The 17,381-nt window shown below is 35.0% G+C and overlaps 1 protein-coding gene across 1 annotated transcript; it reads right to left on the reverse strand.

The window, feature by feature from the left end:
* Positions 1-1,765: 1,765 nt before the first annotated feature.
* On the reverse strand, positions 1,766-16,144 carry zgc:153615 (uncharacterized protein LOC777747 homolog). The gene is made up of 7 exons (XM_051137736.1): positions 16,018-16,144; positions 14,518-14,636; positions 6,921-7,038; positions 6,603-6,803; positions 6,359-6,482; positions 3,233-3,326; positions 1,766-3,145 (listed from the first exon to the last, which is right to left on the reverse strand). Exons 1-7 carry the CDS (start codon positions 16,045-16,047, stop codon positions 3,055-3,057), a joined length of 777 nt encoding a protein of 258 aa, XP_050993693.1. The 5' UTR covers positions 16,048-16,144; the 3' UTR covers positions 1,766-3,054.
* Positions 16,145-17,381: the final 1,237 nt, after the last annotated feature.

The following is a 17,381-nucleotide window of genomic DNA, read 5'->3' on the forward strand; positions in this document are numbered from 1 at the left end:
GATTCAAACAGATTTACTCAAATAAACACATTTTAGCATTATATATATATATACACTACCGTTCAAAAGTTTGGGGTCAGTAAGACTTGTAATAGTCTTTAAAGAAGACTCTTATGCTCATCAAGGCTGCATTTATTTGATTAAAAATATAGAAAAAAAAAACAGTAATATTGCAAAATGTTTTTACAATATAAAATATTATTTTTTATTTTAACATACTTTAAAATAGAATTTATTCCTGTGATGAAAAGCTGAATTTTTATCAGCTGTTACTCCAGTCTTAAGTGTCACATGATCCTTCAGAAATCATTCTAATATGCGGATTTATTATTAGAATGATCAGTGTTGGATAATATCAACAGTTGTGCTGCCAAATATTTTTTGGAACCTGTGATTTTTTTTTTTTTCATGAATAATAAGTTTAAAAAGTACAGTGTTTATTCAAAATATAAATATTTTATAACAATGTAAATTATTTATTATTAACTTTTAATAAATTTTTAATTATTAACTTAAACATCCTTGGTGAATAAAAGTATTAATTTCTTTAAAAAAAAAAAAAAAAAAAAAAAAAAAAAAAAAACAATAAAAATGTACTGACCCCAAACTTTTGAACGGTAGTTTATATATTTTTTAAATCATTAAATCATTTTAAATCATTCAAAACTTTGCCCCATTTACTAAGTGCTTCACTGTTACCTTGATTTTTGCTTCTTCTTCTTCTTCTAAGTAAACAAGGAACAAGTCATAGTATTTTTTATGGTAATTTTTATTCAACATTATGGCCCATATTCTTTTGATTGCATTTAACTTGCATTAAACTGGAATATTTCTTTAATTGGACGATAAGAAAATAAGTCACGTTTTACATAGAACTGTCACATTTCCCCTCTTTAAAAATGTGACCGGTGATTTAAGCATGAAACAACAAGCTTTCCCAATGTCTTGTTTTTCAGACTTTTTTTTTTACAAAAAAAAAAAAAAAAAAAGTGTTAACAGAGACCGATATTTCAAAAACTCACATGGCTTGCCCTTTTCTGCACTCAACACGTCACAGTTTCTGGAAATACCTATGTTACAGAGATTACACTGTATAGTGTGCATTGCATTTATTGAAACTAGGCCTTTACATTCATAATTTATCTATACATTCATTTGTATTTAATTTAGGTATTATGTATTTAATCATTCTTTCATTTTATTACATTTCATATACACATATTATTGGTTTTGTAGGCCACAGTATTGAACAGGAGTGGAATACCCACTAAAAACAACTTCACTGTTTTATTTTCCTTATTATTTGTGATCATTTGATGGAGCGGACACATCATATCTCTTAAAAATGATCTAATATTGCGGCTGTGGGCAAAAGGGGAGAGAGGGAGCACAGTGGTGATCTGGAGTGTTTTGCGTAATTTGGCCACAAAAGGGAAGTGGATACAACTACTCGACTCTCAGTTCAGAAACGACATGGCGATACTTTATGACAAAGTGCTATTTTCACAGAGTCACTGTTGTGCTCCACTTCTGTGAAGATCTTTGATACAAAAACTAGATAAGTGAACTCAAAGAACGAGAGGTGGAGGTTTTTTTTTTTTACACAGTTATTTTTATTTATTGCATTTTTAATTTTAACAAGTTTCGTTTTTGGGACTGACCTAATACAAACCACAATGACACTTGTTTGGTGTTGAGTGCTTCATACCTTGTGACTCTCCTAAACAATTGGAACTTAAGAAGAAAACAATTCTGACAAATGTCATACTGGCCCATATTAAGTCATTTATTTGTTCATAATTCCCTTTTACAGTTCTGTGCACAAAGATATACAGCATTTCAACCATGTTGTGTCACTTACATCTGTGAAACAGGAAATGCCACATTTGGATGAAAAAGTAAGTAAAATAGACATTCTTAAAAGACTGACGTTAATAGTTCATTGTGAACACAAGAATCGATTACCACCACAGCAGGCAGCTTCAAACAAATATAACATTAACATCATCCTAATACTCACTTTTGGTTATGTTTTAGGTAGGAGAGTTCCGTATATAGCACAACAGCCAGTGCAAACACTGCGTCAGAGGAAAACTACACTGTAAAAAATAAAAATCACAATTTGTTGAGTCAGCTTAAAATGATTTGTTACCCTGCTGCCTTAAAACTTTAAGTTGAGTCAACTAAAATAGGTTTAGTCAACTTGAAATGTTAAGTTGTACTAAGTAACAACTTGTGTTTGCTAAACTTAACAGATGGGTAAGTAACCCAGCTGCCTTAAAATTTTAAGTTGATTCAACTCAAATATCTAAGTTGTCACTTAGTATAATTTAACATTTCAAGTTGAATAAACTTTTTTTGAGTTGACTGAACTTAAAATTTTAAGGCAGCCAGGTTACAAATTATTTTAAGTTGACTCAACAAATTGTTTTTTACAGTGTAGAGAGTAGAGTAAACTTATTCATCCCTAAGAAGGGACATTGCAGAAGCGAATCCAGCAATAATCTGCACAGAGAAGCAGTTTACTAGTTGATAGAGAGTTAAAGAGACAGTTCACCTAAAAACGAATGTCAGGATGCATTTCTTTCTTCTGTGGAAAATAAAATATTTTGGATCCTACTGACTTTCATGGACAAAACAGTTCAGAAACATTCCTTATAAAGGTTTGACATGATGGTGAATAAACAATGACAAAAGCATCATTTTTGGGTGAACTAGCCTTCTATTAGAGCTGTTTCCTATTAAGGTCTATTCAGTATCATGAAACCAGCAGATAGTTTGCACAGGAAAAGATCCAGCCTGTCACTGATTGATGATTCTTTCTGTATTTTTACATTATGACAGATCAACAGGACTTTCTCAGAAGTGAGTGTGTAACCCTCAGCTAAGGTGCGGGCATGCATGAACACTTACAGCATGTATAATTAACATACATCCACACAAAGCTTGAAACATAGGCAAAAACACACACATCTATTTGAAAAGAAAGGATCTATTCTGAGTATACTGCTTCATATAGTGAAACACAAAAGGTTGGACCCTGTGCTGTTTGCCTCAAAATGGAGAATCGCAGCGACCATGGCAAGCTGCTTTGCCTTTGGTCACAGACTTCTCCATCATGTGCCTCTGCTGGCTATGTGCATGCCTGTTCAAACATGAAAAAAAAAGATTACTTTTATATGTGCACTCATATTCTAATTTAAGATGTGTTTTAAATGGGTCACGGCCTAACCTGGTTAGATCCTCCACATCTACCAGCATGGCATCCTGTTCCATGTGTAGCTCATCTCTCATGAGCAACAGCTGAACCAGCTCCTCATTCAGACCTGCAATGTAATTACAAGTCAAATCAACCTTGTTATTGCCACTACTACAAAGAATTACTTTTGTCTTCCTGGTTGTTGCATAATATAACTACATAAATGAAGTAAATATAAGAACAAGGCTACACCACTGTTTAAAATGTTAGGATTTGTAAGATTTTTTTGAAAGGAGATGCTTATGCTCACCATGCATTATTTGATTAAAACACAGTTAATACAGCAATATTGTGAAATATTATTTAAATGTAAAATATCTGTTTCTATCCACCTTTTTTTCTGAATAACTGATAATAACTGTCATAATGAATTCTAACTTTCATTTGGGTCCTCTCTTGTTCCGGTCTCCGTAGAAATCCATGTTAAAAAAGACAGACTAAATTTATTAAACTTAAACTTTTTCAGTATAACTAAAAATGTGCACAGGTTTAAACTGTGCTGTTGTTGGCTGCCACAGTAACACTTGTTTTGCGTACCAGCAAATCTGTGGGCACCCTGATAGCACACTTACATCACGGAGACGTCTATTTCACATCTGCATTTACATCTGTAAGACATATTTTTTAGAGTGTTTGTTCATCTGCAATACATTGTTTGTACACAGCAGATGCTTTCCAGATCAAGTGATCTTTAACAGACATCCCTGAAGTACATCATGAAGACGTCTATTTGATGTCTGCATTTACATCTGCAAGACGTATTTTTTTTAGTGTTTGCTAATCTGCAATATGTCTATTGGACGTTTCCTTTCAGATGTCAAATAGACATCTATTAGATGTCTTTAAGATGTTTATGATTTAGAATGCATGTAAAACTGACATCTTACAGATGTCTGTCAGATGTTTGGACACAGCAGATGCTTTCCAGATCAAGTGATTTTTAACAGACATCTTGCAGACACACGTGTGCTATCAGGGCAGTGTATGCCTTGCATAAATGATGAAAAAAGAAAACGAGCACTTATGTTAAATTACAGTGTGTGAAATAACAAAATAATGTGCTGTATGCCCTCATCTATTTTTTTTTTTTTTTTTTTTTAAACAGTATGTTTAACCTTATATCAGGGGTGGGGAACCTTGATCCTGGAGGGCCGGTGTCCCTGCATAGTTTAGCTCCAACCCTCAAAAAAAAAAAAAAAAAAAAAAGTACCAACCTGCATCCTGAAGACCTTGATTAGCTTGTTCAGGTATGTTTGATTAGGGTTGGAGCTAAACTCTGCAGGGACACCGGCCCTGGAGGATCAACGTTCCCCACCCCTACCTTATATTCTCAGCTCATAAAATACGTTAATTTGACTAGAAACACCAGAGACTGGGAATGTAAAGTATTGTTCCAGTCAGGCGAGACTTCCATGTTCAGGAAAAAGGTGGATATAAATATATTGTAAACATTCTCCTGTAATGGCAAAACATTTTAGCATTATTTTTTTTTCTCAAGTCTTTAATGTCACATTATCTTTCAGAAATCATTATTTAAAAAAAAAATCATTTCTTATTATTGCGTTTCATATAAAGAAAAGAAAAGAAATAATGAAGGTAATTGAAAGAGCCCTCGCACCCAGGCTCAGCGAATGGTGAGCAATATGCATTTAAAGCGGTAAATTTAGGAGGAATATGTCAAAGTCATTTATATGTGCCAAACTTCCTGCTGCCAGCTGGTGGTGCTATGACTATAACTGAATATTGGCATGTAGATGTCAAACATATGGGGCCCTATATATCATGCACACGGTACAATGCTAGTTTCAACCCGACGCAGTTATCATTTTTACATCTAGCGCCATGTTGTTTAAATAGCAAACGCATTTGTGCCCATTTGTACACCCATGGGCGTGCTGGTCTGAAAACAAGGTGTGTTCAGGCGCATTGTTGATGCGTTGCTATTTTGAGGCCATTAACCAACTGAAACCTGGTCTAAAGTCAATGCCGCAATATTTTATTTTGTTATTCAAAGAGCGCGTTAGTAATATGTACCAATAGGGAGGTGCACAATGCACATACACCCTGCTTATTACACACACAGGGACATGCAGCAGCACAAAAAACATGCCAAATATTAAAAATGAAAGGATTACAATGTAAAAGATTATTACTGTGTACATAAATATAAAAATGCCTACATGTCACAATGGATAATCAGTCGCTTTCTTATGTGAGCTGTTTTGTTTGTTTCACTTTTGAAAACAATCTCGTTCAGCAAGGAGGGGAGAGGATGGAAAAGGGGTGCACAGTAACTCATTTAAGTAATAAATAGCGAATCCGCCATGGTGTGAGTGCAACTGACCAAATGTAGACTGATCAAATATAATACTGATGTCATTAAATCTCTATGAGGAGTTCGTCAGAAACAAAACATGCCACTTCCTTTTGCCAGCAGGTGGCGCTATGCCTATTTTGATAATATGGGTATGATCATGTGTTCAGGACAGGACTCTTATCAAACATGTGAATTTTGGTGCAGATCGGACATTGTATGCCTAAATTATAACAACTTCCTTTTTAATGACGAAACATTAAACTTTGTCAGGCCACCAAGGATATGTGATCTTTGCAATTTAATGTCACAAAGGGCTTTAGATTACACTGACCAAATTTGGTGTTGATTTGTTTAAATCTCTAGGAGGCATTTGTTTAAATATGCCTGAAAATGGCAAAAACTGCACAAAACTTGCCGAAAAAATTCAAAATAACACTTCCTGTTGGGGTTCGCACTTTATACTGAGGAACTTTTTTGTAGGTACCTTTGTGTTACATGTGTTTACCGAATTTCGTACATGTATGTGAAACATAGCTCGAGGAGCACTTTGTTGAAATTTTACAGGTGATGCTATCGAGCCATTTTGCCACACCCACTTATGAAACCAATATCAGATGTAAACTTTTGGCGTGTGTGCAAAGTTTCATGAGTTTTTGAGCATGTTTAGGCCCTCAAAAATGCAATTCATTTTGGAGAAGAAGAAGAAGGAGAAGAAACAGAAACTGAGCAATTACAATAGTAACAAAATGCTTATTTTGAATATTTCTGTCTAATGTCTTTACCTTGTATCTGAGAGTGCAGGTCATTGGTAATGACCTGTAACTGTCCAAGACTCATGTCCCTCATATCCACAGGCCTCAGATTCCTCTTCATTAGACTCTCACTGATGTGTGGCAGATGTGGTAACTATAACACAAGGACAAAGTGAAGTTGAATTTATTGTTTTTTTCTTATTAGCGAGCGCTCTGAGGTGATGTGGCGGCTCTTTTGAAATCTACAGCGAGGGTAAAACAAAGCAGCACTGACCAAGTCTGCCACGGGGGACCTGCGATGTAGTTGAATCTGTCTCTCCACCTCCACCTGCATGCGGGCCATGGGACGGGCCAACGCCAGAGCCACACGGGCCTCCTCCTGCAGTCGCCGCTGTAGCCGCCAGAATTCCGAATCCTCTGAGTCCAGGTCTTCCTCTCCTGTATCCCGGTCAGAGAGAGAGGAGCTCTGTTTACTCTATAGCGAGACAGAAACAAATACAACAACTGCTAAATTAAATCACATCAATTGCATCACAGTTCCAAAATTTAGAAGCACTTTGTTTAATAAACATTAAAAATCTAGGGTTTATACCATAGGAGACAATGGAGTGTCCAAGCTGGTCTCTGTTCTGCTGTCCTCTGCATCACTATCCCTGTCACTGCTGCTGTCATTCACAAAGCACATCTGTAGATTCACCCCATTTTGAAGCCTACAGTAAGAGTTCAGTGAGAAATGATGGTTTTATTTTATTTGATTATTTTATCAAACGTACAAGGCTCTTTGGTGTGCATTTTGATTAGTAATCAATTGGGGAAAAATACTTCTTTTAGTCATATAGCAGGAATAATTTTGTAGTAAGTTGTGAAATAACTCTAAAATAAGCACTTCAGATAGTATTTACTGAAAAGAGAAAGAAAGAGTGTAAGTTCTATTTTAGGCATCTGTGAACCACAGTGTTACGCACTTCCCTTGGAAAGCTGTGCATTTGACTTTTCGTTAACACTTTAGAATACAGTTCAGTTATTAGTGAATAACTACACAGGAACTAATGCACAAATAACATTCTAGTAACTACTATTGACTAACAAGAAAGTAACAATACTCAGTTCAAAGTGGTAGTTCACTATTAGCTAATCAGTAACTACTATTTTTCCATAGCTCCCAAAGATCTACTAAGAACTGCTATATACAGGTTCATAATTAATGTAAATAATTATAATTAATTCTAAAGTAAAGATCATGGTAACCCACTAGTAATGACTCGGGTATTACCAAATACTTCAGAAGTAATTAAAAATTTTTTGGATCCGTATTCTAAAGTGAACATAACGATAACTCTGTAGTAATGACTGAAATCATTGTAAGCTATTGAGGTATATGTAAGGTTTTGGATAGTAATGACCCAAGTGTTACTACATCCTTCTAAAGGAAATACTAATTATTTGGATCCGTATTATAAAGTGAACTACTCCTTAGTAATGACTAATGTCATTAAAAACTATTGAGGTTTTTTTTTTTTTTTTTAATGTATTTTAATGTATTTTGCATTATTTACATTAATTATGAACATGTATATAATAGTTCTTGGGAGATATGGGAAAAATAGTAGTTACTAATTAGCTAATAGTGAACTACTATGTTCAACTGAGTGCTATGACTTACTGATTCATTAATCAGAGTTTCTTGTTAGTTAACTGTAGTTACTAGAATGTTAATAGTGCATTAGTCATTTGTTCCTGTGTAGTTATCATTAATGATGGAACTGTATTCTAAAGTGTTAGACTTTTCTTTTCAGCTGCAATAGAATTTTGTGGTTAATAGTATTCTAAGAAAACATGGCTATAGGGTTCAAGTGAAGTTTATAATTAGAAATGGAGTCTTCTTTGGCTGAGTGTACCCTTGTAGACTGGTATGACACTGGTTTTGTGGTATCTCTTGTCAAGTTGAGGGTATAATCTGTGGAGAAAAATTCTGTGAAATACACGCTGTGGAATTGAGTGCAGGAAAATACCGTATGCTCCTAAATTTTAATGCTCTTTGTACTTTCCTTTGCTTAGCTTTCTAGGAACCTTGTTGAAACGTAGGTGCAATACAAGAAAAGTCACTGAAAAGCAGAAACTCCCACACAACAAACATGGTTCATCAATAGATTTGTAATGCAATATAATATCATAAAATTGTGTTTTAGGGTTAATGGAAATATCAGTGCAATTAAGGGATAACATACAAATAACAGTTTGAGGTGGTAACTATACACTGGTCTCTTAAGAAGCGGATTTGTGCAAAAATATTATTTTGCAGATTAAATGCCGATATATTTGCTCTCTGCAACATCTTTGCCTTTTTACATCAGCGATGTCTAAATTCCTTCCCTATGTTATTTTTGAGAAAATGTGTCGACAGACTCTCTTCCTTCCTTCCCAAATCGCTTCAGACATTAAACAGTAAGCACCCCAGACTAAAATAGACACAAAGTAGGATTTTTTTCTGTCAAATCTTTGTTTGATGAAACAGTGGAAACAAAGTAGACTTAGGCGAAGAGTGAGATGTGGGGTTGCAGTGACAACAAGAAGATTTCAATCTCTTCCCACAAAGACTAAAGTGCCTTATAGCGAAACTCTACCATGGGACAAATGATGCTTCATCATTTACTAGCAAATAGAACACCAAAAATATTTTAAAGCTTATAAAATATTTTACTTTTTCCAGTAGTTGTAATTTTTTATGTTAGTGAAGGAAAATCAGAAATCATTCTAATATGTTGATTTGATGTTCAAGAATCATTTCTTATTTCTTACTATTATCAATAAAACATTTATTCATCAAGGACATACTAAACTCTTTAAAAGTAACAACAACCAAAATAAACAAAAAACAACAAAAAAACATGTATATTGTTACAAACATTTTTTTTTCAAACAAATTATGTTCTTTTGAATGTTTTATCCATCTATCCAAAATTCTGAATGTCTTTTTATGAAGTCTTCCACAAAAATAATAAGAAAAAAATGTAATTGTTAATAATTGAGTAATATTAATAATTTAGCATCAAATCAGCATATTAGAATGATTAGTGAAGGATCATGTGACCCTGAAAACTAGAGTAATGATGCTGAATATTCAGCTTTGCATCACAGGAACAAATTACATTTTATAATACACTACCAGTCACAAGTTTTTGAACAGTAAAATGTTTAATGTTTTTTAAAATTTAATTAATTAATTAATTAAAATTATTTTTTTTAAATAATATTAAAAAATATTTCTACTATTTAAAAGAACTGCTTTCTATTCGAATATATTTTAAAATGTAATTTATTCCTGTGATCAAACCTAAATTTCAGTGTCATATGATCCTTCATAAATCATTCTAATATGTTGATTTGATGTTCAAGAATAATTTCATATTTCTTACTATTATTAATAAAACATTTATTCAGCAAGGACATATGAAACTGTTTAAAAGTGACAAAAAATTCATGCATATTGTTACAAATGTTTTTTTTTTTTTTTTTTTTTTTTCAAACAAATGCTGTTTATTTGAATGTTCTATCCATAATATTGAGTTTCTTTTTATGAAGGCTTCCACAAAATTATTAATAAGAAAAAAAAATGTCATTATTAATAATTGAGTACCATTAATAATTTAGCATCAAATCAGCATATTAGAATGATTACTAAAGGATCAGGTGACCTGAGTAATGATGCTGAAAATTCAACTCTGCATCACAGGAATAAATTACATTTTTAAAATACACTACCAGTCAAAGGTTTTTGAACAATAAGATTTTTTTTATTATTGAATTCTCCTTTGCTCACCAAGCCTGCATTTATTTGATCCAAAATACAGCAAACACAGCAATACTGTAAAATATTTTTACTAATTAAAATAACTGCTTTCTATTTGAATAAAATGTAATTTATTCATGTGATCAAAGCTAAATTTCAGTGTCACATGATCCTTCAGAAATCATTATAATATGCGGATTTGATGTTCAAGAATAATTTCATATATCTTACTATTATCAATAAAACATTTATTCAGCAAGGACATATTAAACTGTTTAAAAGTGACAAAAAAATACATGCATGTTGTTACAAAAGATTTTTTTTTTTATTTCAAACAAATGCAGTTCTTTTCATCTATCCAAAATTCTGAATTTATTTTCATCAAGGCTTCTACAAGAGTATTATTAATAATTATTAATAATTGAGTTATTTTTATTATTCCAGCATTCTAAAACTGATCGTGCAGCCCAAACCGTAAGGCCTAGAGAGCTGAAACTTGGTCAGAAGGTAGTAGTCCTCCTCGCTACTCAGGCGCAAAGAACCGCCCCAATCGGCCTAAAGGTGGCGCTACAGCGCATAAAAACTAAACTTTTTTTTGCATTTTTGGCCCTAGCTCGTACCGTTTGTCGTAGACTCAAAAATTTTACATTATTTGCAATCCTTGGGTCAATACGCACAAAAGTGCACTGGCTTGCATTTTTCGCTCTCTGGAACCGGCCCGGTTTTTCCGCAAAATGGCCGAATGTCCAAAACCTACTTTTGCGAACTAGTCCTAGGTTTTTCACCCGATCGGAACCAAACCAGTGCAGAAATGTTCTCTGGACAGTGAATATCAATAATTATCAAAAAAAAGTTGAAATTTCGACTCATCGTTGCGAAAGGGCCCCAAAAAGTTTGTCAGGTGGAGGGCCATTTTTACTAAAATGGCTATAACTCATGAACCAAATGAGATATCTTCACCAAACTTGGGAAACATGTGTATAAGCTCAATCTTTGGTCAAATAAAAAAAATTGCACAGCTCTGCCACTTGGTGGCGCTATAAGCCTGAAAAAACATAAAAATGACTATAACTATGCAATCGTTGGTCCGATCGACCTGAAAATTGGTATGCAGTGTCTCTGTCCAATGTGCCATAAGGGTCTATGAGGACATTGGCGTATCTCAAAAAACATGGCCGCCATCGGCCAATGAAGTTTGAGCACCTATTAGACAAGGTTAACGGAGGCCGATCGGAACGAAACTCACTGGGCATGTTCGACTCATGGCCCTAAAGGTCTGTAAGAATTTTGAAAGAAATCGGCCACTAGTTGGCGCTAACGAGTTTTATGGCTCTGTAATCACGTGGTGTTTCACACATCCACACAATATGCATATCATTTGATAGATCTCCTCATGATGAACAACTTTGCCTCAAGAACCATTGCTGTCAATCAAATCGTTCATTAATTATTCACAAATATGTGAAAAACCTACTTTTGCGAACTAGTCCTAGGTTTTTCACTCAATCTCGATCAAACCACTGCAGCGCAGTTCTCCAGACTCTCTAGATCAATAATTATCAAAAAAATGTTGAATTTTGTCCTTTGGTTAGCTATAACGGGGTCATTTAGAAAAGGGGCGTGGCCACATATATCCAAAAGCCTATAAAACCTAAACAAAAACTCAAAACTTTACAAAAGTTGGAGAAAACATGTGTCAGATGACTCTTAACAAGCATGCAAAGTTTCGTGAAGATCGGACCATAGGTGGCGCTATAACAGTTAAAAAGGCTTCAAAAACACAAGCTGTGTATGGTAATTGGCTTCAAATGGAAAAATAAATGCTAGTATATTCACATAAACACTAGATCTTCATATCATCTGATAGATCTCCTCATGATGAACAACTTTGCCTCAAGAACCATTGCTGTCAATCAAGTCGTTCATTAATCATTCACAAATATGTCCTACTTTTGCGAACTAAGGTTATTCACTAACCACTGCAGCACAGTTCTCCAGTTAAAAACCTACTTTAGAAAAATTATAACTTTGGAACAAATGACATATCATCAAAACTCAGAACTAGTCCTAGGTTTTTCGCTATAATAGAAAAAAACATAAAAATGGCTATAACTTTCATCAAACCACTGCAGTAATATTCTCTGGACTCATATCAATAATTATCAACACATATGCATATCATTTGATAGATCTCCTCATGATGAACAACTTTGCCTCAAGAACCATTGCTGTCAATCAAACCGTTCATTAATTATTCAAAAATATGTCAAAAATGTTGAATTTTGTCCTTCGGTTAGCTATAACGGGGTCATTTACAAAAGGGGCGTGGCCACATATACCCAAAAGCCTATCAAACCTAAACAAAAACTCAAAACTTTACGAAAATTGGTGAAAACATGTGTCAGATGATTCTTAACAAGCATGCAAAGTTTCGTGAAGATCGGACCATAGGTGGCGCTATAACAGTTAAAAAGGCTTCAAAAACACAAGCTGTGTATGGTAAATGGCTTCAAATGGCTAAATAAATGCTCATATATTCACACAAACACTAGATCTTCATATCATTTGATAGATCTCCTAATGATGAACAACTTTGACTCTTGGACCATTAATGTCAATCCAACTGTTCTTTAAATATTTCATATTATTTAAAAAACTACTTTTGGGAACTAGTTCTAGGTGTTTAACTCAAAATCAATAAAACCACTGCAGTAAAATTGCCTGGACTCTCTAGATAAACATTTATCAAAAAAAAAAAAAAAACATTTGCATTTAGATTTAGCCATTTAGTAGGGGTGTGACGAGACACTAATCCCATGAGACGAGACGAGACACGAGATTGGGTTCACGAGAACGAGACGAGACAAGATTTTTAAACTTTTCTTAAGAAATCCTCAATGATGAAATATATAGGGAAAATAGTCTTTTATTCAACTGAAAAACACAAAATGCAAAAAAAAAATTAAGGTGCATTTTGAACTTTATGAAATTAAACTTCAATTTTAATGAATAATATGCAGTAATAAACAACATTTAAACAAGAGCTTCATGATTCTGGATAAATTGAGAATCCTAGTTGTTTTTTATAAATGGGAGATTACGATTCTCTCACGATTCTGGAGAAAAAAGATTAGAAAACTAAACAAAATAACAATTTACTAGTGGTTCTGACAAACTGTTCATTGCTTAAGTCTTTTAAAAACATATATTCATTTAAACAAAATAAAAAAAAAAAAAAAAAAACATTCAATAAAGGAGACAGTGTCTCACTTCATTAAGACTTGTTTGACTATTGAAATCTCCTGAATGAATGATTTAATGACATACTTTTTTTTTTAAACGGGCAGTTGTCGCCACCTCCTGGCGGAAGAGGATAAGCGTTACAATAGATACACGTGTTAAAATACTTTCGTTTTGATCGCTACTGTAGACAATAAGTGTTTATACCCAAACTATAAACTTTTATCCCAGTACTTCTATTATTTAAATATCTGTAACACAGAAATAATGATTATAATGTGGTTGAAAAGACTGTTTGTGTTGCTCTTTCTGCGTTCACATTTACTCCGACCTTCTGATTCATTAATATGGGCAGCGACAAAACCTGCTTCTCACGCTCCACTGACACTGGCGATGTGAAACAGTCCTAATAGACATAGATAACTCGTTGTCATTTAGGAATAAGATCGCGTGGGTGTTTGAATCGACACCTCAATATTTTAAGGATTAATAGTGCAGCTCTAATGTAAACATGGCAAAATGTTGTGGGAGGATACTGTCACGAGATCTCGCGAAATCCGACTGGTCTCGTCACATCCCTACCATTTAGATAGCCACTTAATAATAAGATCATGATCTACTGTACCCGAGTCTATAAAACCTAAAAGAAAAGAAAATTTCACAAACCTAAGTCAAATCATCATCATATGATTCTAAACAAGCCTGCATTTTAAAGACATCAGGCAAAAAAGGCAATGTAACAATTATAAAGCTTAAAAACAATGCATCTCTTTAAAATGTCATGAAATTACAACTATAACCACTAGATGGCAGTAGAAGACCACTAATGGCTCATTGAAATGAACAGTGCTATTCACAGATTGTTTTCCATTCATTTCAATTCATGCATAGACTAAATCACTGTTATAACATTTCAAATCACATTTAGTCAAAGTTTAACACTTCATTTAAACACATATATCATATTTGACAATAATACAAGATTATGATTACAGTGAAACCTGAAAATTATATATAAAATCTTAAAAAGACTTGCACTAAACATTTTGTCACCTACCATTTAATACACAAATCTCTTATGTGCAACAAAATGTGTGTGTGTACAGTCAGCATTACATAAGACACAACACCAACCCACTGAACACAAGCACACACTGACCGTGAGGACAGGCAGTTTTTGCTGCTCTTGCTGCAGCCAGTAAAGGTAACCGGTCCGTCGTCATAGAAACTGCCAAGGGCCAGCTTCTGCCTAATGGACTCCCTCTCATTCCTCTGGGCCTGACAAAAACACAGTCGACTTCAATAAATGAAGAGAGCGCTCACACAGACAGTCTCACAGCATGTAGTAGGCCACAGAAGATCTCGCGACCCAGAATATTTAATGTGGCATTTTAAAATAGATGTCATCCACTTTCATACAGCTACAGACACAGGCTACAGAATGCTCATGACAGAGTTTAAATAACCTGCTGGATTTCAAGGGCATGACGGTATCACTGTGGGAAAAGAGAGAAGCTTTTGCTGGAAGTGTGGATTGGAATGTATGATATAAATTCACTTCCACCTCAATAAACGGCAAATTACAGAGACGAAGAGAAAAAATGGAGAAGAGCCTGAGGCGGTACACGTGAAGGAAGAGCAGAGGCACCCGATAAACATACCCACATAAACACATCCCAGCTAGGAACATTTTGATAACATTCCAATTAAGTTATTAAAACATGTCCAGTTTTTTAAACACTTTAAAAACATTGTGTTTTCGAGAACATTATTAAAACCAGTTAACTTTGAACAAACAATCTATTAATGTCAAAAAGTTTGACCAGAACACCAGCCAAAGTTCTGAGAATGTTCTCTGTAGATGGGCAAATACAAAACTGCATGACTATTCCTGATGATGCTATATTAGCAGGAATAAGATGTTCTCTCAGATCTTCATACGACACTCAAATTATTGCCATGGCAACACAGTTGCCTTCTGGTGCTCAGAATGACTAATATGACTAATAAAAAATGGTATAATCATGAGGCCTGCTATCATGAAAGTCAATAACTTTCCTATCCTGTATGCATGGACGTACTTATTTTTCTCAACCCCCCTGCCACTTTCCATTTTCAGGCTGATTGCCGGCCATTTCCAGATAAAGGGATACACAGAGTAGATGAGAGGCTGATTCATGATCCACTCAAAAATTATAGACAAATGAGAAACATCAATAGCTCTGCTTGTGATGTAATATTAGCAATCTGTAAACCAGGTTTCCGGTACGTTCTGGAAAAACAATAATAGCTAGATTGGATTGCTTTCACTAGTGGGAAATGTTGCCACTTCACCAGCAGATAACGCAGCCATCCATACAAATGAAAAAACATGACCTTGTGTGGGATGGGTTGAATTTGTTCCAATTCAAGCAGCACTTTTTTTTTTTTAAGACCAGGTATCACTGAACTAAATCTACAAGCATTTTAGCACCAAACACTCATAGTGTAATTCCTTCCTTAGTATTAGAAATTGAAATAATAATAAAAACAAATAAATCTTAAAGCCACCTCACACGCAATGACTCTGTAAATATACGCAATATATTTACACACACACTCATAAGGCAAACCAATGCCACAATGCTTACACTATACAAGATATATTGACCCGTCTTACCTGGTAAACACATTTCTCCTGGTGCACCATCTTTCAGCGCATTGTATAGTGCAGCAGCCAAGCCCTACCTTCTACTGCAGTGTCTGAGCTACACCCTTGAGACCAGCATCACACACATGAAAGGAGGGGGGAGGAGAGAGCGTGTGAGTGAGCGAGCATGCAAAGGAGGAGCACAAGCATCTCGCAATGAAACGCATGTACTAAAAAAAGGCAGTGAACTAGATCTGTGTTTTGGCATCAATTTCAGATGATCCAATCTCACATCATACCGTTTCCCCACTGTGGTGTGTTTGCCATACCAGCAAACACCATACATTTCACAAAAAAAAAAAAAAAAAAAATATATATATATATATATATATATATATATATATATATATATATATAATCACACATTTGTGAATGGCATTTGAAATTTTCTTCCAAAATTAGCATTTTTCCCAGGCTCCTGCATGTAGGTTCAGCAATTTCACTTAAATGGCATAGCATAAGTTCTTTTCATTGCCATTAAAGTGAAATACCTGAGCGTAAGCATAGACGCCTGAGAAAAATGCTAATTTTAGAAGAATATTTCAAACACCACTTATCCACCATGGTAGTATGAGTGCTGGTTCAAAACCAGAGCCTAGTTTCAAATTGGTTCTTTGTCTATCGACACCCAAACTCCAGCTCTGAACCAGGAAAAATGGTTCTTGAGTAGCACCAAGACATTGCTGGTCTAGAAGTAAGAACCACTTGCATCAGGGGCTGGACCAACAAGAAACGTTTGACCACCATTTTTGAAATAGCAGCTAAACACAAACACGCTGGATTCACCATGTTCAGATGCCAAAGTAGGTTTGCAAAGCTGTGAACATCAATAGCAAAGCAATGTCCCCCATTGTTGATATTAGGCTTGTTTGGGATGCATCGGCAAGTGGCATCAAAGTGCCACAGAGCAATTCAAAAGCTTAAAGAGTCGTCTGCTCTCCAATTGCTCTTATGGTGCTTCAGCACCCTGCATGTCAGTCTGCACAGTGCTGATGCATCTTGAGCAAGCCTGGTGTTTTTGTGTTTGGCGCTGCCACAATAGCATTACTGGGAATGATGAGACATACTCAGTGACGCAAGACCTGGCTTCTCTAACCCAAGGGTGCCCAAACTTAGTCCTGGAGGGCCAGCGTCCTGCAGAGTTTAGCTCCAACCCCAATTAGACACACCTGAACCAGCTAAACAGACTCTTACTAGGCATACTTGAAACTTTCCAACAGGCATGTTCAGGCAAGTTGGAGCTAAACTGGACACTGGTCCTCCAGGACCAAGTTTGGGCACCCCTGCAATAGCCCATGGAAAGGCAAACTGGTTCTTAGGTCCTGTCCCAAATG

Source organism: Labeo rohita, chromosome 2, assembly GCF_022985175.1.
Source record: "Labeo rohita strain BAU-BD-2019 chromosome 2, IGBB_LRoh.1.0, whole genome shotgun sequence".
Lineage (NCBI taxonomy): Eukaryota > Metazoa > Chordata > Actinopteri > Cypriniformes > Cyprinidae > Labeo > Labeo rohita.